The 24,421-nt window shown below is 41.2% G+C and overlaps 1 protein-coding gene across 1 annotated transcript in view; it reads right to left on the bottom strand.

The window, feature by feature from the left end:
* Positions 1–23,217, bottom strand: part of TCP11 (t-complex 11) — a 29,153-nt gene extending 5,936 nt beyond the window's left edge. The window contains 3 exon segments of the mRNA XM_060110066.1: positions 14,650–14,770; positions 20,162–20,258; positions 23,088–23,217. Of these exon segments, the coding sequence (XP_059966049.1) occupies positions 14,650–14,770; positions 20,162–20,258; positions 23,088–23,211 (342 nt within the window). The 5' untranslated portion in view covers positions 23,212–23,217.
* Between the last annotated feature and the right edge of the window lie 1,204 nt (positions 23,218–24,421).

Below are 24,421 nucleotides of genomic sequence, written 5' to 3'. Positions count from 1 at the left end.
TTTAGCAAAGACCTAGAAGAATTAAAGAACAAACAAACAGAGATGAACAATACAATAACTGAAATGAAAACTACACTAGAAGGAATCAATAGCAGAATAACTGAGGCAGAAGAACGGATAACTGACCTGGAACACAGAATGGTGGAATTCACTGCTGCAGAACAGAATAAAGAAAAAAGAATGAAAAGAAATGAAGACAGCCTAAGAAACCACTGGGACAACATTAAACACAACAACATTCACATTATAGGGGTCCCAGAAGGAGAAGAGAGAGAGAAAGGAGCAGAGAAAATATTTAAAGAGATTATAGTCGAAAACTTCCCTAACATGGGAAAGGAAATAGCCACCCAAGTCCAGGAACCACAGAGAGTCCCATACAGGATAAATCCAAGGAGAAACATGCCGAGACACATAGTAATCAAATTGGCAAAAATTAAACACAAAGAAAAATTATTGAAAGTAGCAAGGGAAAAATGACAAATAACATATAAGAGAACTCCCATAAGGTTAACAGCTGATTTCTCAGCAGAAACTCTACAAGCCAGAAGGGACTGGCATGACATATTTAAAGTGATGAAAGGGAAGAACCTACAACCAAGATTACCCTTCCCAGCAAGAATCTCATTCAGATTTTTTTTTTTTTTTTTTTTTTTTTTTTGGTGGTATGCGGGCCTCTCACTGCTGTGGCCTCCCCCGTTGCGGAGCACAGGCTCCGGACGCGCAGGCTCCGGACGCGCAGGCTCAGCGGCCATGGCTCACGGGCCCAGCCGCTCCGCGGCATATGGGATCCTCCCAGACCGGGGCACGAACCCGTATCCCCTGCATCGGCAGGCGGACTCTCAACCACTTGCGCCACCAGGGAGGCCCTCTCATTCAGATTTGATGGAGAAATCAGAAGCTTTACAGACAAGCAAAAGCTCAGAGAATTCAGCACCACCAAACCAGCTCTGCAACAAATGCTAAAGGAACTTCTCTAAGTGGGAAACACAAGAGAAGAAAAGGACCTACAAAAACAAACCCAAAACAATTAAGAAAATGGTAATAGGAACATACATATCGATAATTACCTTAAACGCGAATGTATTAAATGCTCCAACCAAAAGACACAGGCTCGCTGAATGGATACAAAAACAAGACCCATACATGTGCCATCTACAAGAGACCCACTTCAGACCTAGGGACACATACTGACTGAAAGTGAGGGGATGGAAAAGGATATTCCATGCAAATGGAAATCAAAAGAAAGCTGGAGTAGCAATACTGATAGCAGATAAAATAGACTTTAAAATAAAGAATGTTACAAGAGACAAGGAAGGACACTACATAATGATCAAGGCATCAATCCAAGAGGATATAACAATTATAAATATATATGCACCCAACATAGGAGCACCTCAATACATAAGGCAACTGCTAGCAGCTATAAAAGAGGAAATCAACGGTAACACAATAATAGTGGGGGCCTTCTAACACTTCACTTACACCAGTGGACAGATCATTCAAACAGACAACTAATAAGAAAACACAAGCTTTAAATGACACAATAGACCAGATAGATTTAATTGATATTTATAGGACATTCCATCCAAAAACAGCAGATTACACTTTCTTCTCAAGTGCCCATAGAACATTCACCAGGATAGATCACATCTTGGGTCACATCAAGCCTCAGTAAATTTAAGAAAATTGAAATCATATCAAGCATCTTTTCCGACCACAATGCTATGAGATTAGAAACCAATTACAGGGAAAAAAACGTAAAAAACACAAACACATGGAGGCTAAACAATACATTACTAAATAACCACAAGATCACTGAAGAAATCAAAGAGGAAATCAAAAAATACCTAGAGACAAATGACAATGAAAACACGACAATCCAAAACCTATGGGATGCAGCAAAAGCAGTTCTAAGAGGAAAGTTTATATCAATACAAGCCTACCTCAAGAAACAAGAAAAATCTCAAATAAACAATCTAACTTTACACCTAAAGGAACTAGAGAAAGAAGAACAAACAAAACCCAAAGTTAGCAGAAGGAAAGAAATCATAAAGATCAGAGCAGAAACAACTGAAATAGAAACAAAGAAAACAATAGCAAAGATCAATAAAACTAAAAGCTGGTTCTTTGAGAAGATAAACAAAATTGATAAACCATTAGCCAGACTCATCAAGAAAAAGAGGAGGACTCAAATAAAATTAGAAATGAAAAGGGAGAAGTTACAACAGACACTGCAGAAATACAAAGCATCCTAAGAGACTATTACAAGCAACTCTATGCCAATAAAATGGACAACATGGAAGAAATGGACAAATTCTTAGAAAGGTATAAGCTTCCAAGACTGAACCAAGAAGAAATAGAAAATACGAACAGACCGATCACAAGTAATGAAATTGAAACTGGGATTAAAAATTTTCCAACAAACAAAAGTCCAGGACCAGATGGCTTCACAGGTGAATTCTATCAAACATTTAGAGAAGAGCTAACACCTATCCTTCTCAAACTCTTCCAAAAACTTGCAGAGGAAGGAACACTCCCAAACTCACTCTATGAGGCCACCATCACCCTGATACCAAAACCAGACAGAGATACAACAAAAAAAGAAAATTACAAACCAATATCACTGATGAATACAGATGCAAAAATCCTCAACAAAATACTAGCAAACAGACTCCAACAACACATTAAAAGGATCATACACCATGATCAAGTGGAATTTATCCCAGGGATGCAAGGATTCTTCAATATATGCAAATCAATCAATGTGATACACCATATTAACAAGTTGAAGAAGAAAAAACATATGATCATCTGAAGAGATGCAGAAAAAGCTTTTGACAAAATTCAACACCCATTTATGATAAAAACTCTCCAGAAAGTGGGCATAGAAGGAACCTACCTCAACATAATAAAGGCCATATACGACAAACCCACAGCAAACATCATTCTCAATGGTGAAAAACTGAAAGCACTTCCTCCAAGATCAGGAACAAGACAAGGATGTCCACTCTCACCACTATTATTCAACATAGTTTTGGAAGTCCTAGCCACGGCAATCAAAGAAAAAGAAATAAAAGGAATACAAATTGGAAAAGAGCAAGTAAAACTGTCACTGTTTGCAGATGACATGATACTATATATAGAGAATCCTAAAGATGCCACCAGAAAACTACTAGAGCTAATCAATGAATTTGGTAAAGTAGCAGGATACAAAATCAATGCACAGAAATATCCTGCATTCCTATACACTAATGATGAAAAATCCGAAAAAGAAATTAAGGAAACACTCCTATTTACCACTGCAACAAAAAGAATAAAATACCTAGGAATAAACCTACCTAGGGAGACAAAAGACCTGTATGCAGAAAACTATAAGACACTGATGAAAGAAATTAAAGATGATACAAACAGATGGAGAGATATACCATGTAATTGGATTGGAAGAATCAATATCATGAAAATGACTATACTACACAAAGCAATCTACAGATTCAATGCAATCCCTATCAAATTACCAATGGCATGTTTTACAGAACTAAAACAAAAAATCTTAAAATTTGTAAGGAGACACAAAAGACCCCGAATAGCCAAAGCAGTCTTGAGGGAAAAAAACGGAGCTGGAGGAATCAGACTCCCTGACTTCAGACTATACTACAAAGCTACAGTAATCAAGACAATATGGTACTGGCACAAAAACAGAAATATAGATCAATGGAACAGGACAGAAAGCCCACAGATAAACCCACGCACCTATGGTCAACTAATCTGTGACAAAGGAGGCAAGGATATACAATGGAGAAAAGACACTCTCTTCAATAAGTGGTGCTGGGAAAACTGGACAGCTACATGTAAAAGAATGAAATTAGAACACTCCCTAAAACCATACACAAAAATAAACTCAAAATGGATTAGAGACCTAAATGTAAGACTGGACACTATAAAGCTCTTAGAGGAAAACATAGGAAGGACACTCTTTGACATAAATCACAGAAAGATCTTTTTTGATCCACCTCCTAGAGTAATGGAAATAAAACCAAAAATAAACAAATGGGACCTAATGAAACTTAAAAGCTTTTGCAAAGCAAAGGCAACTATAAACAAGATGAAAAGACACCCCTCAGAATGGGAGAAAATATTTGCAAATGAATCAACAGACAAAGGATTAATCTCTAAAATATATAAACAGCTCATGCAGCTCAATATTATAAAAACAAACAACCCAATCCAAAAATGGGCAGAAGACCTAAATAGACATTTCTCCAAAGAAGACATACAGATGGCCAAGAAGCACATGAAAAGCTGCTCAACATCACTAATTATTAGAGAAATGCAAATCAAAACTACAATGAGGTATCACCTCACACCAGTTAGAATGGGCATCATCAGAAAATCTACAAACAACAAATGCTGGAGAGGGTGTGGAGAGAAGGGAACCCTCTTGCACTGTTGGTGGGAATGTAAATTGATACAGCCATGATGGAGAACAGTATGGAGGTTCCTTAAAAAACTAAAAATAGAATTACCATATGACCCAGCAATCCCACTACTCATATACCCTGAGAAAACCATAATTCAAAGAGACACATGCACCCCAATATTCATTGCAGCTCTATTTACAATAGCCAGGTCATGGGAGCCCTAAATGCCCATTGACAGATGAATAGATAAAGAAGATGTGGTAGATATATACAATGGAATAGTACTCAGCCATAAAAAGGAAGGGAATTGGGTCATTTGCAGAGACGTGGATGGATCTAGAGACTGTCATACAGAGTGAGGTAAGTCAGAAGGAGAAAAACAAATATCATGTGTTAGCTCATATATGTGGAACCTAGAAAAATGGTACAGATGAACTGGTTTGCAGGGCAGACACTGAGACACAGATGTAGAGAACAAACGTATGGACACCAAGGGGGGAAAGTGGGGGTGGGGGTGGGGGTGGGGGTGGTGTGATGAATTGGAAGATTAGGATTGACACGTATACACTGATGTGTGTAAAATGGATGACTAATAAGAACATGCTGTATAAAAAATAAATTCAAAAAAAAAAACGAAGTATAAAATTTAAAAAAAAGTCCCTTGAAATAGACTATTAACCCAAAAATATAAGTTCCCTGTGGACAGAGACTCTCTTATTCACCTCTGTGGCTCTGTAACATCTAGACATTGGTGGTGGTGAGGGACAGGGTTGTTTAATTTAATGGAACACTGTGCTGTCACAGCAAGATCCCAACTGTTTAGCTTCATCTTAAACAAATAAAAGTTGCTCCATACTATCCATTTAAATGACAAACTATGCCAGTTATCCACTTGGAGCCTCTCAGTTCCAAATCTACCCATCAGTGCCTACTCTGAGAAAATGGTGCTGGGCCCTTTAAATATTTTTCCTTTGCTGGCTGGCACAATGTTAAGTTCTGCCAGTACAGGGTGCTAAAGAGACAATGCAAGAGGAAGACGTCTTCCTTCCTGGCTCTGGTGTGCTCCTGCCAGCAAGCTCCTGCAGCACAGCGGCTTTTCTTTGCTCGAATTGCTATGTGGTTTCTTTTGCCTGATTGGACCCTGACTGATGCAAAATCTGTACCATGAGTGAGGTTTGAACTCAAATGGCCACATGTCCGTTGGATTTGATGAGCAGAAAGTAGCAAGTACCTTAGATGCCCTAGAAAAGCATGCAAACTAGAGGATTGCAGATAATCCCTACAAGAATTGGGCAGCTGGTGACCTCAGTGCAGTTGCTAGAGTTTCAGTGGTCTGAGCTTGTCAAGCTTTCCACTCCAAGATGAAAAGTAAGTTCTGTACCTCAAACCACCCATCATGGAAAAAGGCACAACACTTGTAGGACTTTGTGGATGTGGTAGGCAACATACACCACATTTGAGATTGCTACTGTGACACGCATTTAGAGTCACTCACAAGGTTGCCAATTTCAAGTGGAACCAAGTAAGACTAGGCTCTGCAGCAAGTTCAGGCTGCTATACAAGTCACTCTACCATTTAGGCCTGATCCAGCAGACTCAATGATACTTGAAGTGTCCATGGCAAGTAAGGATGCTGTACAGAGCCCTGGCAAACACCAACAGGAACATCACAGCACAGACTTCTAGGATTTGGGAGCAAATCTATGCCCTCTTCTGCAGATAACTATTTGCCTTTTGAGAAACAGTTTCTGGCTTGTGCCTGACCCTTGGCAGAAAGTAAACACCGCACCACAGGACACTGGGTGACCATGTGGCCTGAGATTCCCACCAGAAACTCGGTGTTGTCTGACCTACCTAGCCACAAGGCTGGACATGCACCACCACAATCTATCATCAGATGAAAATGGCCCATAGGAGACCAAGCATATCCAGGTACAAGGACAGACATACAGACCAGATTAGAATAGAGAGCCCAGAAATAAAACCTGGACATATGGTCAAATGATTTTTGAGAACAACTCCAAGACCATTCAACGGGGAAAGGACAGTCTTTTCAACAAATGGTACTGGGGAAACTGGATATCCACATGCAAAAGAATGAAGTTGAACCTTACCTACACCAAATAAAAAATTAACTCAAAATGGGTGGAAGACCTAAACATAAAAGCTAAGATACTGAAATTCTCAGAAGAAAATAGGAATAAATCTTCATAATCTTGGATTTCATACGATATGACACCAAAAGCAGAAGCAACCATAGACTAGATAAATGAGGCTTCAATAAAATTAAAACTTTTGTGCATCAAGGTACACTATCAAGAAAGTGAAAAAACTACCCACAGAATGGAAGACAACATCTGCAAATCATTTATCAGACAAGGGTCAGCTATCCAGAATGTTTAAGGAACTCTTACAACTCAACAACAAAAAGACAACTCAATTTTAAAATGGGCAAAGGACTTGAGTAAACATTTCTCCAAAGATGATGCAGAAGAGGGCATCAAGCACATGAAGATGCTCAACATCATTAGCCACTAGGGAAATGCAAATCAAAACCACATTAAGATTCCACTTCATACAGGCTGTGCCATGGGAAGATCTATAATTTTTTTTTAAATGGAAAATAAATGTTGAAAAATAAGTGAAAATGTGGAGAAATTGGAATACTCATACATTTCTGGTGGGAATGTAAAATGGTAAGTCACTGTGGAAAACAGTTTAGTGATTTCTCAATAAATTAAATATAGAATTATCACATGACTCAGCAATTCCACTCCAGGGTATATATTCCAAAGACTGGAAAAGAGATGTTCAAACAAAGGCTTGTACACAAATGTTCATAGCAGCACTACTCCCAATAGCAAAAATGTGAAAACAGAAATGTCCATCAACAGATGAATGGGGACGTTCCTGGTGGTCCAGTGGTTAAGACTCCGTGCTCCCAATGCAGGGGGCCCGGGTTCAATCCCTGGTCAGGAAACTAGATCCCACATGCTGCAACTAAGAGTCCACATGCCACAATTAAAAAAAGATCCTGAAGAGAATAGAAAGTCTAGAGATAAACCCATGCACATATGATCACCTCATCTTTGACAAAGGAGGCAAGAATATACAATGGAGAAAAAACAGCCTCCTCAGTAAGTGGTGCTGGGAAAAATTGATAGATACATGTAAAAGAATGAAATTAGAACACACTCTAACACCAAACACAAAAATAAACTCAAAATGGATTAAAGACCTAAATGTAAGGCCAGACACTATAAAATTCTTAGAGGAAAACATAGGCAGAACACTCCTTGACATAAATCACAGCAAGATCCTTTTTGACCTACCTCCTAGAATAAGGGAAATAAAAACAAAAATAAACAACTGGGACCTAATGAAACTTAAAAGCTTTTGCACAGCAAAGGAAACCATAAACAAGACGAAAAGACACCCCTCAGAATGGGAGAAAATATTTGCAAACGAAGCAACTGATAAAGGATTAATCTCCAAAATATACAAGCAGCTCAATACCACAAAAACAAACAACCCAATCCAAAAATGGGCAGAAGACCTAAATAGATATTTCTCCAAAGAAGACATACAGATGGCCAACAAATGCATGAAAAAAATGCTCAACATCACTAATCATTAGAGAAATGCAAATCAAAACTACAATGAGGTATCACCTCACACGGTCAGAACGGCCATCATCGAAAAATCTACAAACAATAAATGCTGGAGAGAGTGTGGAGAAAAGGGAACCCTCCTGCCCTGTTGGTGGGAATGTAAATTCATAGAGCCACTGTAGAGAACAGTACGGAGGTTCCTTGAAAAACTAAAAATAGAACTACCATATGACCCAGCAATCCTGCTACTGGGCATATACCCTGAGAAAACCATAATTCAAAAAGACACATGCACCCCAATGTTCATTGCAGCACTATTTACAATAGCCAGGTCATGGAAGCAACCTAAATGCCCACCGACAGACGAATGGATAAAGAAGATGTGGTACATATATATAATGGAATATTACTCAGCCATAAAAAGGAAGAAATTGGGTCCTTTGTAAAGACATGGATGGATCTAGAGACTGTCATACAGAGTGAAGTAAGTCAGAAAGAGAAAAACAAATATTGTATATTAACGCATATATGTGGAAACTAGAAAAACGGTACAGATGAACTGGTTTGCAGGGCAGAAATAGAGACACAGATATAGAGAACAAACATATGGACACCAAGGGGGGAAAGAGGCGGGGGGCGGTGGTGGTGTGATGAATTGGGCGATTGGGACTGACATATATACACTAATATGTATAAAATAGATAACTAATAAGAACCTGCTGTATAAAAAATAAATAAAAGGAAAGTGGATCCAAAAAAAAATCTAGACACAATAAATGCTGGAGAGGGTGTGGAGAAAAGGGAACCCTCCTGCACTGCTGGTGGGAATGTAAATTGATACAGCCACTATGGAGAACAGTATGGAGGTTCCTTGTAAAACTAAAAATAGGGCTTCCCTGGTGGTGCAGTGGTTGAGAGTCCGCCTGCCAATGCAGGGGACACGGGTTCGTGACCCGGTTCGGTAAGATCCCACATGCCACGGAGCGGCTGGGCCCGTGAGCCATGGCCGCTAAGCCTGCGTGTCCGGAGCCTGTGCTCTGCAACGGGAGAGAACATAATAGTGAGAGGCCCACAGACCGCAAAAAAAAACCAAAACTAAAAATAGAACTATCATATGACCCAGCAATCCCACTACTGGGCATATACACTGAGAAAACCATAATTCAAAAAGATACATGCACCACAATGTACACTGCAGCTCTATTTACAATAGCCAGGACATGGAAGCAACCTAAATGTCCATCAACAGATGAATGGATAAAGAAGATGTGGCACATATATACAATGGAATATTACTCAACCATAGAAAGGAACGAAACTGAGTTATTTGTAGCGAGATGGATGGACCTAGAATCTGTCATACAGAGTGAAATAAGTCAGAAAGAGAAAAACAAATACCGTATGCTAACACATACATATGGAATTTTTAAAAAGCAGCACTGATGAACCTAGTGGCAGGGCAGGAATAAAGAAGCAGACGTAGAGAATGGATTTGAGGGCATGGGGGGGAAGGGGAAGCTGGGATTAAGTGAGAGAGTGGCACTGACATATATACACTACCAAATGTAAAAATAGACAGCTAGTGGGAAGCAGCTGCATAGCACAGGGAGATCAGCTTGGTGCTTTGTGACCACCTAGTGGGGTGGGATAGGGAGGGTGGGAGGGAGGCTCAATAGGGAGGGGATATGGGGATATATGTATACATATAGCTGATTCACTTTGTTATACAGCAGAAACTAACACACCATTGTAAAGCAATTATACTCCAATAAAGATGTGAAAAAAAAAATCCCACATGCTACAACTGAAGATGCTGCACACTGCGACTAAGACGTGACATGGCCAAAAACAAAACAAAACAAAACAACAAATGAATGGATAAACAAAACGTGGTATATCCATACAATGGAATCTTTTCAGCCATAAAAAGGGATGAAGTTCTGATCCACACTGCAATGTGGATGAACCTTGAAAACATGCTAAGTAAAATTTGCCATATGTAAAAGGACAAATGTTGTGTGATTCCACTTATATGAGGAATCTAGTCAAATTCCTAGAGACAGAAGGTAATATAGAGGTTACCAGGCACTGGGGGGAAAGGGGGTCTGAAGAGTTACTGTTTAATGGTTAGAGTTTCTGTTTGGGAAGATGAAACGTTCTGGAAATGGACAGTGGTGATGACTGCACAACACTGTGAATGTACTTAATGCCAATGCCACTGAATTGTAACACTTAACATTATTATTAAAACGGTAAAAATTTTGTTTACAATAAAAAAAATCCTAAAAAGCACAAACAACTAAGTTGGTAATGTGGCACCATTCCCCAGGGAGGATCAGCCAGCCACCTGGTAGCAGATGATTTCTTTGGATCTCTGCCTTCGTGGAGGAGGCGGAGATTCACCCTCAATGGAATAGACACATTCTGAATATGGAGCTGTCTTCCCTGTCTGCACTACTTCTGTTAGCACCAACATCCATATACTCACAAAATTTTACAGAATGCCTTATCCTCTGTCCTGGGTCCTGGTATGCCCCACAGCACTGCATCTAATCAAGGAACTCATTTTACAGCCAAGAAAGTACAGCAACGGGTTCATACCCACATACCCCTCATGGAGAGTTGACTGGTCTTAACTGAAAAGTGGAACGGCTTATTGAAGACTCAGTTACAGCATTAGTTGAGAGATAATATCCTGAAAGGAAGAGGTTCTGTCTTATAAGATGCAATATATACTTTGAATCAAAACCGTTATGCAGTGCTATTCCCTAAAGCCAGAATACACGGTCCCAGGAATCAAGGGGTGGAAGTAGGACTGGGTCCTCTCACCATTATATCTAATAACCTACTTGCAGAATTTTTATTTCCCCTCCTGCCAACTTTGGGCTCTGCTGATTTGGGAGGAATGCTTACATTGGTTCCAACGAATAAGAAGATGAGACTAGCCCCCTGGTCATTTTGGGCTCCCTATACCACTGAACCAACAAGGTAAAAAAGGAGTTCCTCTATGGACTAGAGTAAAAAAGGAGTTCCTCTATGGACTAGAGTAATTGATCCTCAGTACTAAGGAGAAACTGGGTTGCTGCTACACAATGGGAACAAGAAGGACCGTGTCTGGAACCCAGAAGATTCTAAGGTACCTCTTGATACTTCCATACCCAAGAATATAGATCAAGGGAAAACCACAACATACAAACAACAAAAGCAAAATGCCCAAGGACTCAGACTCTTTGGCAATGAAGGTTTGGGTCACTCCAGCAGATAAAGAACCCCAGCAGCTAAGGACAAGAGAAATATGGAATGACTAGTAAAATGAAGCCATAGATACCAACTACAGCCTCATGACCAATTACAGAAACAAAAACCATACATTTTCTCTTTGCTTGTTATAAGCATGGCTTTATTTGTATATGCTAACCATTTTCTTCTCTCTCCTTCCCATTATTAGTTTTTTTAATTTTTATTTTATATTGGAGTATAGTTGATTTACAAGTTTTGTTAGTTTCAGGTGTACAGCAAAGTGATTCAGTTATACGTATATTTTTTTCAGATTCTTTTCCCATTTAGGTTATTACAGAATAATTGAGTAGAGTTCTCTGTGCTATACAGTAGGTCCTTGATGATTATCTGTTTTATATATAGTAGTGTGTATATGTTGCTGCAAATGGCATTATTTCACTTTATTTATGGCTGAGTAATATTCCATTGTATATGTGAACCATATCTTCTTTATCCATTCATCTGTCTATGGACATTAAGGTTGCTTCCATGTCCTGGCTATTGTAAATAGTGCTGCAGTGAACATTTGGGGTTCACGTATCTTTTGAATTATGGTTTTCTCTGGATATATGCCCAAGAGTGGGATTGCAGAATCATATGATAGCTCTATTTTTAGTTTTTTAAGGAACCTCCATTATTATTTTATAGACAGGTTGTTGGAAGTTAAATTTTACAGTTTAGCCTATAGGTAATAGAATATTCAGTGAGACTATGACCGAATATGAGGTATATCATAGACAGCAACGGTTATAACTGTTGGGAATGTGAGTTTCCTCATTTGGGGAAAAGGATAAGAACTTGTAAGACATATAGCTATGTCTTTTGTCTTTTCTTTTTCTTTTTTCGGCCGTGCTGCATGGCTTGTGGGATCTTAGTTCCCTGATCAGGAACTGAACCTGGGCCCATGGTAGTGATAGCACGGAGTCCTAACTACTAGACGGCCAGGGAATTTCCTGGATAGCTATGTCTTATTAGGTAAAAATAGAATTGTTTTTAGGAATTTGAGTGTGTGTAGAAGGGTACATATGGAAGCTGAGTAGCCAAAGGAATGGAATGCAACATTTATCAATTTGCTGCCTCTCAAATCCTCTCCAAATCCATCCTTTTCTTCTCTGAGAAAATGGAGTAAGTCCTTTAAATATTTTTCCTTTACCAGATGGCACAATTTTAAGCTTCATCTGTAGATGGCACTGTTTTTTTGGGGGGGGGGTATAGTTGATTTACAGTGTTGTGTTAGTTTCTGGTATACAGCAAAGTGATTCAGATTATATCTATATAGATATATATAATGAAATTGTTTTACATATTCTTCTTCATTATGGTTTATTACAGGATATTGAATAGAGTTCTCTGTGCTATACAGTAGGACCTGTTGTTTATCTATTTTACACACAATAGTTTATATCTGCTAATCCCCAACTCCTAATTTATCCCTGCTCTCACCCTTTCCCCTTTGGTAATCATAAGTTCATTTTCTCTGTGAGTCTGTTTGGCAAATAAGTTCATTTGTATCATACTTTAGATTACACATATAAATTAGATCACCTGATATTTGTCTTTCTCTGTCTGACTTACTTCACTTAGTATGATAATTAGTATGACAGTATGATAATTAGTATGATAATTTCTAGGTCCATGCATGTTGCCACAAATGGCATTATTTCATTCTTTTTTATGGCTGAGCAATATTCTACTGTGTATATGGATCCCATCTTCTTTATCCATTCATCTGTCCATGGACATTTAGGTTGCTTTCATGTCTTGGCTACTGTAAATAGTGCTGCTATGAACACTGGGGTGCATGTGAGATGGTTATTAATTGGTTTTCTGTTATCATAAGCAAATTAACCATAAACTTTGAGACTTAAAACAGTATATACATTTGACATCTCACAGCTTCTGTGAGTCAAGAGTCTAGAAAGTTTAACTAGATCCTCTGTTCAGGATCTCACAAGGTTGCAATCAAGGTGTTGGCTGGGCTGCGTTCTCCTTTAGAAACCTGACTGGGGAAGAATGTTTCCAAGCTCATTCAAATTGTTGACAGAATTCACTTCCTTACAGCTGTATACTTGAAGGCCCCAGCTTCTTACTGGCTGTTTGTTGGATGCTGCCCTCAGGTCCTAGAGGCCACCTGCATTTCCTTGCCATGTGGCCCTCTCCATATGCAGTTCACAACATACCTGTTTGCTTTTTCTTTTTTTTTTAAACAATTTTTAAAATTTTTATTTATTTATTTATTTATTTATGGCTGTGTTGGGTCTTCATTGCTGCATGCGGGCTTTCTCTAGTTGTGGCGAGTGGGGGCTCCTCTTCATTGCGGTGCGCAGGCTTCTCACTGCAGTGGCTTCTCTTGTTGCAGAGCACAGGCTCTAGGCATGCAGGCTTCAGGAGTGTGGCTTGCAGGCTCTAGAGTGCAGGCTCAGCAGTTGTGGCACACGGGCTTAGTTGCTCCGCGGCATGTGGGATCTTCCCAGACCAGGGCTCAAATTTGTGTCTCCTGCTTGGCAGGCAGATTCTTAACCACTGCGCCTCCAGGGAAGTCCCTACCTGTTTGCTTTTTCAAGGCCAGCTGGAAAGACTCTCTCTCCAGCCTGCTAAGATAAAGTCTCACATAATGAAACGTAATCCTGGGAGTAACATCCCATCACTTTTGCCATATTCTATTGATTAAAAGCAAGTTATAGATCTCATCCACACTCAAGGAGAGAGGATTATACAAGGGCATGGATCACTGGGGGTCACCTTAGGGTGTATCCACCACATACTAGAAAGACATTGCAAAAGGCAAGACCTTTTCTTCCTGGTTCTGGAATGCTCACATGGCAGGCTCCTATAGTACATATGGCTCTGCAGGTGGCTGGCTCCTACAGCTGAGAGGCTTCTCTAGTGCTGGACTCTGCAGAGAAAGTGGCTGCTTCTCCAGGGCCAGGCTCCTGCAGCACAGGCAACTGCTCTGGCAACCAGCTCCTGCACTACACGGCAGCCAGCAGCACACACAGGCCAGCGACCTCCCCTGGCACAGACATGCCCTCAAATGAGTAACTGGGTCCTTGGGTTTTCCCCATCCCCTGGGGATGAGAAAGGATTCTCCTTATGTCTGATCTTCCAGTAGAGTTTTCTTTGCTTCTTACTAGCCCAAAGACTTCATTTCTCCAATTCCCTGTTATAATAATTTTCACATTAAAACTTCTTTGTTGAAATTACTGTGTGATTTCTGTCTATTGATTAGACTCTGACTGATTCATGGACCATGTTCAGTTAGGATTTGCTAGCCACTGACATTCCAGTGAGCGGGGGCTGTCTAGGAACTTTACATCTACAAATGAAAGGTTCGTCACTCACCTCTTTAATTTCTTTTAGGAGTTCAAGAGCACAGCTGAAGTCTGGAGGAGTAGCTAATAATTGCTCTTCCAGATGATCCCAAAAGGCATTGTGCATTGTCTCCTTGACCCTACCTTCCAGACTGTAAGAAGGTTAAATGAACAAATTACTTTCTCTACTCAAAAACTGCCAAAAGGTCATTATCTCCTAAGCCCCAAACAGTGTTTGATATGATAAAAGACCATTATACAGACAGGGAAAGGCCAGGAACTATGTTTGGAAGGTAGCAGAGCTGAATAAGCTGTGGTTAAACTTGGATGTCAAGGGCACCAGCACAACCTCTCAGAAGGGCTCCTTGTGGTTCCAGCACAGCCGGCCCTCTGCAGCAGGAAGAACCCTGAATAGAGATCAGGCTGAACTTTAGCACTGATTTTGCATTTAGCTTAAAAAAGATGTGACTTAGTTTCCCTTTATGTACACATATAGCAAAGAACTAAATGATCTTTTCTTTCACTTTCTTATAGACCTAAAATCTAGGAAAGGATTTTCCTTCTTTGATAACACCTGAATATCTATAGATACTTCCAAATCAGCAGGTCTAAAATTGAATTCACTATTTTCCCCTTCCAAAACTGTTCCTCCTGTATTCCCAATTTCAATGGCACTACCATGTAGCCAGTCATGGAAGCCAGAAATATCCGTCTTTTTCCCCCCACTCAAAAAAAGAAAAAAAAAAAAAAAGGGGGGGGGCTTCCCTGGTGGCACAATGGGTAAGAATCTGCCTGCCAATGCAGCAGACATAGGTTAAATCCCTAGTCCAGGAAGATCCCACGTGCCGCAGAGCAACTAAGCCTGTGTGCCACAACTACTGGCCTGTGCTCTAAAGCCTGTGAGCTACAACTACTGAGCCCACGTGCCTAGAGCCCATGCTCCGCAAGCAGAGAAGCCACTGCACTGAGAAGCCCATGCACCACAACAAAGAGTAGCCCCTAATAGCCAACTAAAGAAAGCCAACGCACAGCAACGAAGACACAATGCAGCCAAAAATAAATAAATAAATAATTTAAAAAAATGTTTTTAAAAAACCAAAAACAAACAAACAAACAAAAACCAGAAGCAAAGGTAATTCAATTAGAAAGGATAATCTTTTCAACAAATGGTGCTGGAACAACTGGACATCCACATGCAAAAAAATGAATCTAGATACAGATCTTACACCTTCCACAAATAGATCATAGACCTAAATGTAAAACATAAAACTCTAAAACTTCTAGAAGATAACAGGAGAAATCTAGGTGACCTTGGGTTTGGCAATGACCTTTTAGATACAACACCAAAAGAAAGATCCATGAAAGAAAAAATTGGTAAGTTGGGCTTCATTAAAATTAAGAACTGCTCTGTGAGAGACAAGAGAATGAAAAGGCAAGCTCCAATCTTCGAAAAGCACATATCTGATAAAGAACTAGTATCCAAAATATACAAAGAACTCTTAAAATTCAACAATAAAACAAGCCAATTTTGGGCCTCCCTGGTGGCGCAGTGGTTGAGAGTCCGCCTGCCGATGCAGGGGATACGGGTTCGTGCCCCGGTCTGGGAGGATCCCATATGCCGCGGAGCGGCTGGGCCCGTGAGCCATGGCCGCTGAGCCTGCGCGTCCGGAGCCTGTGCTCCACAACGGGGGAGGCCACAACAGTGAGAGGCCCGCATACCACAAAAAAAAAAAAAAAAAAACAAGCCAATTTTAAAACAGGGAAAGGTCTGAACTGACACCTCACCAAAGTATTGATATATATACAGATGGCATATAAGCATATGAAAAGATGCTCAACCTCACATCTCATTAGGGAATTGTAAATTAAAGTAACAGTGAGATACCACTACACACCTATTAGAATAGCCAAAATCCAAAACACTGACAATACCAAATGCTGACAAGGACGGGGAGCAACAGGAACTCTCATTCATTGCTGGTAGGAATGCAAAGTGTAAGACTGTCACTCTGGAAGATGGTTCCACAGTTTCTAACAAAATTAAACATACTCTTTCCATACAATCCAACAATAGTGCTCCCTGGTATTTACTCAAATGAGTTGAAAGCTTATGTCCACACAAAAACCTGCACATGGACATTTACAGCAGCTTTATTCATAATTGCCAAAACTTGGAAGCAACCAAGAGGTCAACACTAAAAAGAAATGCACTATCCAGCCCCCAAAAGACATGGAGGAACCTTAAATGCATATTGCTAATTGAAAGAATCCAATCTGAAAAGGCTACATACTATATGATTCCAACTATAAGAAACACAGAAAAACCTATGGAGACTATAAAACCTATAAAGATCAGTGGTTGCCAAGGGTTTCAGAGTGAGGGAGGGAAGGACGAATAGGTTGAACACAGGGGATTTTTAGGGCAGTGAAATTACTCTGTATGATACAGAAATGGTGAATACATGTCATTATACATTTTTCAAAACCCACAGAATATACAACACGAAAAGTGAACACCAGTGTAAACCTGAGTTAATAATAATGTATTAATACTGGATCATCAATTGTAACAAATATACCATATTAATATAAAATATAAATAATAGAGGAAACTGTGCAGGAGAAAAGGGGGAATGTGAGGACTCTATTTTCCATCATTTTTCTGTAAAACGAAACTATGCTAAAAAATTGTCTATTAATATTTTAAAAGGAATTAATTTTCCTCTGACCTTTATTTAAATGATTTCTCTGACCTATACAGTTAGACTAATAGGAAGAAAAAGAATCATTTGAAAATTCTGAGGCTGTACCTAGTCATGGCCAAATAGTGATTGGTTTTCTGGCATTAAACATCCCCCCTGGGCCTCCCTGGTGGCGCAAGTGGTTGAGAGTCCGCCTGCCGATGCAGGGGATACGGGTTCGTGCCCCGGTCTGGGAGGATCCCATATGCCGCGGAGCGGCTGGGCCCGTGAGCCATGGCCGCTGAGCCTGCGCGTCCGGAGCCTGTGCTCCGCAACAGGAGGGGCCACAACAGTGAGAGGCCCGCATACCGCAAAAAAAAAAAAAAAAAAAAAAATCCCCCCTTAGTAATGCATGCTCCTTGTAAAACAAACAAACAAAAGCAATACAAAGATGAATAAAACAAAAATCAAAATTCCTTTCCCAACACACCAATCTCAATCAGCAGAGGTAGCAGAGGTAACCAACTATAATTTAATAGTCTACTGTGTATTGTAATTGTTCTTAAAGCTTTTCCCCTCACCCTATTTGTCCAATCCATCTTCCAAGTTCCATAAATTTTGCTTTTTAAATGTCTCTGGAATCCATCCCCTCCTACCATTATCTCTTACCTGGACTACTACATTAGGCCATTAACTGGTCCCTCTGTCTTCAGTCTTGTCCCTTTTTAATCTGTTCCCCACCAATTCATTCTAAAATCAATGATTTTTCTAAGATGCAATTCCGATCATGAGGTCATGCTCAAAGTCCTTTGGGGCTTCCCATCACCAGCAGTATAAATGGCTCATATAACCATTCCTGATATTGCTCTACCTCCCTTTCAAATTTATCTCCTCCTACCTCACAATACCCTGTGCTCAATCACATCAAGATACTTGTTCAGTTCACACCATTGTGCCTCCAACATGATTCCTCTGCCAGGAGCATTCCTTCCGACCCAGACCACCTCTAAGATGCAAGTCATCATAGGCTAAGTCTTCCTCCATAGGCAAATCTTCTCTGATCTTTAGGCAGCTGAGAACTTTCATTGAACTCTATTCACACAGCTCTGAGTGAACTTATCAGTCACTTTCTGTTATTCATCTGTCTCTCTTACAAAAGCTTCTTGACAGCAAAGACAGTGTCTTATTTATTTATAGCTGTAGCTACCTCTATCCCCAGAACTCAACATTTTTCCTGCCACATAATAAGGACTCAACAAATGCCTGATGAATGAATGCCCAAACATGGGATTTCCCTTAGGAACCTACAACTGTAATTAACTTCACCCTATGAGCCCAAAGTAAAGCCAACTGCCAATAAGGAGTGACCCCAAACTCGATTTCAACTTTTTTCCTGATATAAATTTTGAATTACCTTACTTGAAAACCCAGCTCTGAATAGTACTATTTCCCCTGCTTCGTTTCTCCCTCTCTCATTTCCTCTACTCTTTTTACCTCCTCTCCTGCCAGCAACAGAAACATCTAAGCAGTGAGAGAGATGCTAGAAGATCTGGGTTTTGGTGAAAACCTGTTCCCAGAGAAGCTGTGCTTGACATGGACATCTACTGGCAAGAGCAGATCAGACCAGGAAGACCAGGGCAGCAACTTGTGGCAGAAAACAGCACTTTAGTAACAGAGTCCCTGAAGCTGACAAATGACAAAAACAGTTAAGGAAATTGACTTATCACAAGCTGCCATCACGTATCTGTCTATTGGTGGGAAATCAGAACTGTTTTAAAATGTAAAATCTGACAATGAATTTACCCACTTAACTGCCAATAAACCAGCAAGTCATACTTACGGAATGGTTCTTATTTATTGCAATGTCAATATAACTAAGAAGAATGAAAAATAAGGCTTGATGGGGGTGGGGGAGCATTCCTTATCAACAGGGTTCTGATCTTGATTCACAAATTAAGCTGATTTATGAAGTGGGGAATGGGGGTGCGGGTGAGGAGTTGAGGGGGCAGTTGAAAACACCACTATGAGGAAATTGATCTTTTTATCTGTGCCTGTTTAAGTCTGTGATCACATAAGAGAGTAACTGATAAGACAGGAGCCATGTGGTAGGCAACCAATACCAATAAAATGACCCCAAAGATCTAGATCCCTGGTATTCACACCCTGGTGTAATCCTGTACCCTGGAGTGTGGCCTGGATTTATGGGTTCCTTTCTAGCAAACAAAATGTAGCAGAGGCCATGGATGTCACTCCTGAGGTTAGGGAACAAAAAGACCGTGGCTTCTGTCTTGGGCACCATCTCTCACCCACTTACCCTCTCGCTTTCTCACCCTGGGTGAGGGAAGGCAGCTGTTGTTTTGTGAGCCACCCTATGGAGAGGCCCAGGTGGCAAGGAACTGAGGGCAGCTCAGGCCAACATAACAGACTGGTAGAGCACACAGTGAAGCCACACCCGTAATCCCTGACCCACAGAAACTGGGAGATAATGAACACTGTTTTAGCCGATGAGTTTTGGGGTAATTTGTCATGCAGCAATAGATAGCTACTACAGGCTAATTCCTCCACTTCTGTCAGAGAAGATCTGAAATCCACCCTATTTTATTATTAAGTGGGGTCCCAAAGTGAACATCCCAATAATTGCTTGGGTTTATTCACCGGTTAAATAACATTTGCTTCTTGACCCTCTGATACTAATAATTATAATTTAATACTCTTCTGTTTCAGTTGCTGAGACCTCTAATGGCTTAGATTCAAGCACTGATTGTGTTATTAAATAAAAATGCTTTGAGTCTGGTCAGAATCCATTAGTGCTAAATAGCTACACCAGGATGAATAAAATGGGAAAATCAGAAGAGCCTGTACCTACTTGGAGGCAAAACCTTCTCCTCCATGTGGAAATCATGATTCATCCCAACCTCCTTGCTCAGCTTGGAAACATCATTAACTGTATCTATCAGACCTGTGACAGAAAGAACATACGAGATACACCTGAAACTAATGTTCTATGTCACTTATACCTCAACTGAAAAAAAGAACTTATGGGGGACACCAGTGAACTCAAAGAAGTCTGAATTTCTATTTTATTCAGAGATTCACTCCACTGAGTAGGCTCCAAATTGAGATTCATCACAGTGACTTTACACACACTCATTCGACCATTCCAGTCAGTTATGTTTTCTGAACTCTAGGTCCCGTGACAGAGCCTCTCAGTAGCCCAACATGGGGGTAAGGGAGGACAAAGAAGCTATCTTATAAAAAAACAGAAAGTGAAACTGATTAAAAACCTTTCTCTTAAGAAATAAAATAAAGAAGTGGCAAATAAATAATTTGTGATTTGCAAAAATAATGTTTATCTAAGGATATTACGATTCCACTCTCCTCTTCCTGCCTCTGATGGAAGTTAAATTCTCCACACAGAGGGTACTGAATGGCGTCAATCTCACTTGGTCTTCTAAAGTAGTTTCCAGAATTTAGGATTTCACAGACTAGTAAATTTCCAAAAAGATTTTGAGCAACTGATGACAGCTTGCCAACTTTTTGTTCTGTCAGGTATGGATAGTATGAAATAAGCAAAGAAAAAATCTACTGTAGGTACTTCCCTGGTGGAGCAGTGGTTAAGACTCCACGCTCCCAATGCAGGGGTCCCAGGTTCGATCCCTCGTCAGGGAACTAGATCCCACATGTATGTCACAACTAAAAGTTTGCATGCCACAACTGAGGAGTCGGTGAGCTGCAACTAAGGGGCCCGCAAGCTGCAACTAAGACCTGGTGCAACCAAGAAAAAAAAAAAAAATCCACTCTACCACCACCAAAACCATTTCATAAAAGAAAAAGGATAGTTTAAACTCCCAAAAAGCGGAAAGGGAATACAGTCAGAAAAAAGACTAGTCCTTAAAATTGAATCAATTTAGCTTTAGGAAAAACTCATTACAATATCTTTATTTCATTTCACACAGTATGCTAAGAATTTCATCACAAACTAGCTCTAGCATTTGGGAACCACTATTCTAAGTTCTTAGTACAGACCTACCTGATAGCATTCTTACATAATTGGCATACATGGTAGTTATTATTACTTGGTATAAAAGAGCTGCACATAATAAATCATATTTTCTCACTCTCTTTCAATGAAGCTTCATAATTTGTTCACAAAAAAGTGTTTGGCTCCAAGATGTGGAGGGGATATAAATGAACTAAGATTGGCCATGTTGATAATTGTTGAAGTTGGGTGATGAGTAAATGGGGGTTCATTATTCCAATCTCTCTACTTTTGAATATGTTTAAGTTTTCCATAAGCAAAAAGGTTTAAAAATGTAAAAAGGAAAAATTGCAGAAAAGAGGTTTCATAGGAGAATGCCTTTGTTCTTAGAAGATACACGAAATATTTAGAGGTAAAGTCATGACTCTATAACTTCAAGAAAGAAAAAATACATATGTAAAATACAATAAGAGAAAAAAACAGTGTGGCAAATGTTAATGTGGGCATTCGTTGTTTTTTTTTTTTTTTACTTTTCAACAGATTTGAAATATACCAAAATAAAAAGTTAAGGGTAAAAGGTGATTGTAAAATTTACCAAAAAGCCACCAGCAGTTTCCATTTAGGTAAATGTAAAGGTGAACTGAACCTTAGGTGGACGGGAAGTTCCCTTTATTTTTGCAGTCTCTCTGAAGTCTTCAGTTTTGGCCAAAATGGCAAAACACAGTCAAATATGCAAACAGACGTACTGCTAATTCAGTAATGCAAAATCAGAACTAAGAGAAAATCTTCAAAGGGAGATTGAGCTGCTTATTGAAGGAGTGAGGAAAATATACACAGAAACACTTCCCAACTACAACAAACCAAAGCTCATAGCCTGCTTTGGCAAGTTTGTTCTGTCGTTCAAAAGTACCATAGCACTATGCAACTCCTACAGCTGTAAAATTCAGGAACAGGGAGGGTTCAAAGAGAAATTAGAGGTAAAAAGTAACTAAAATAGATTTGTAAAATCCAGATCCCAAGGACAAAGACATTTTCAAGATAATTTGGTAACTTAACCAAGTCAACCTAATATATAAGATTTCGAAATTATTAAAAAAGAGGAGTTTGGTTATTCAGGTTAGAGAGTTGTATTGCCCAAATCAGGATTCCAAAGCACCCAATTTGCTGCTTTTCCTTAACCAGCAGCGACCCCGTGTGGCTACAAGAGAAAGAAATGCGATTGAATTTAAAGAATTTAACTCAGGTTGTTGCACGTGGACAGGCCTTCTGATTGATGACTGCTGAAATTACCTGGTGATTATTACAAGAGAAGTGCTGGATGAGTCCCAGTGAGATCAGACGTAAAGTGTGGAAGAGACTTTGTGCCCCAATAGGAACATAAAAGAACATCTCCTATAGTATGAGCTAAAGAGTATGAGGCCAGAGCAGCATTACTAATGCAGTCAACGAAGCACCGAGAGAACACAATGCCCATCTGAGATCATTTCCGTTCTTTAAAATCTACCCCAGGTGTCTGCCATTTTCCACCTACAAATTCAAAATAAAAGAATACAAAGCTGGCTCTGAACTGACTCAACCTCACATCTTGTCAGATTCAAGAAATCGCTCTTGGGTCATTTCTTTCTCCAGGACCAAAAACTCTGAAGAACTTCTGGTCAACAGGGGGCCTGGGGCCTGAAAGTAGAGATTGGGGGCGCGGGGGGGGGGGATGAGGAAAAAGGGAGATAGAGAAGTGCGGCGCCGCGGGCTCCTTCCCACCTGACCCACACTAAGCACCCCGAGGGCCGGGGCCGGCGGGGCTGGACCTACGGGAAGGGTGGACCTTGGGGCTTCTCGTGTCTTCCCGGGTCGGTCCTGAGGTTTCGGGCTTACAGGGCCCGCTCTCTGCATCGCCGGGGTCCTCCAGGGGCACGTTTCCCTCCACGTCCCTCATTTTGCTGATGGAATCTGGGTGGGGGAGAAATGGGGCGCTGTGGGCGGCGAGGAAGGGGGCTCTCCAACTACCGAAGGGGTCTGGGACCCGGGCAATCGCGCCCGACCTGGACAAACTAAGAGGAGGGTGGACAGCTTCAGGGTCTCTCGGGGACCGACAGGAGCAGAGAAGCCTGGAGGAAAGGGTCTGGGGAATCACAGAGAAGTGAGTGCTGGCTCCGCAACCAGGAAACAGGCCAGAGGGGCGGCCTGCTCGCCCGAAACGCCCGCCCCAGGCCCACCCGGGCTCCAGCAGCAGGGGGAGCCCACGGCGCTCAAACGCCAAATCCCTCACCTCCTCCACGGCGACCCGCCACCACTGCGGAGTCGGGCGGGCTGCGGCGCACCTCTAGACTGGGGCCGTACCACCGCGGCTGGGCAGCGAGGGGCGGCGGCCTTGCGGGGCCGACTCGCGCGCACCCCCGCCGCCGCGCCACGGTGGGAGAGTCCGGGATTTGAACATAAACCGCCGCCTGTCTCCGGGGCAACGGGGAGGGGCACGTGCCGGCCGCCGCTACCTCCTCGGGTGGAAGCCGCTGGTTAGTGCCTCGGTCCTCGAGGGCTCGAAGCCTCCACAGGCCTTTGGTTAACTGGTCCCCGGGGCCCTTCCCTGCCTGACATCTCCCGCCCCCCCCACGAAAAAAATCACCTGAAACTACTTTGGAAGGGAAGGAGCACTATGTTTTCTTTTCAGCCTGTTCATAAAACTTGAGAGAGAACCACACCCAGGCGGGTTGTTTCCTTAGCACATCCTGGGCCCATTGTGAGAGGAGGGCCCTTCTCCCGTTCTCCAGGTGTGGAAGCTGAGAACCCGTGCCAGGTGCTTGTCGGAGCAGGCGCGGGGACTGGGAGGCAGTGTAGGCTCCTCCCACTGAATTCCTGGCCAGGGGCTCATCTGTGGCTTGGGGGCTGATCCCGCCCCTCCAGGCCCCAGGTCACTAGCCTTTCTTGGTTCCTGGTCTGCTCTGTTGCCCCTGGAGTGATGTGAGGCCCTGGAGTGACCCCTCCCCTCCAACCCCTGCACTTTGGGGGAAAAAAATGAAAAGGAAGTTTCCGTTCCACATTCTCCCATCTTTCTTTATTACTTTGACTTGATTTCTTACCACAAAAGCTTACTTTAAAAATAAATAAATAAAGATGAAAGTATTGCCTGTAAGAAACCAAGTTCTCAT

Source organism: Mesoplodon densirostris, chromosome 10 (assembly GCF_025265405.1).
Source record: "Mesoplodon densirostris isolate mMesDen1 chromosome 10, mMesDen1 primary haplotype, whole genome shotgun sequence".
NCBI classification, from domain to species: Eukaryota; Metazoa; Chordata; class Mammalia; order Artiodactyla; family Ziphiidae; genus Mesoplodon; species Mesoplodon densirostris.
The sequence above is the reverse complement of the archived record's forward strand: the minus strand, read 5'-3'. Positions and strand labels throughout refer to the sequence as shown.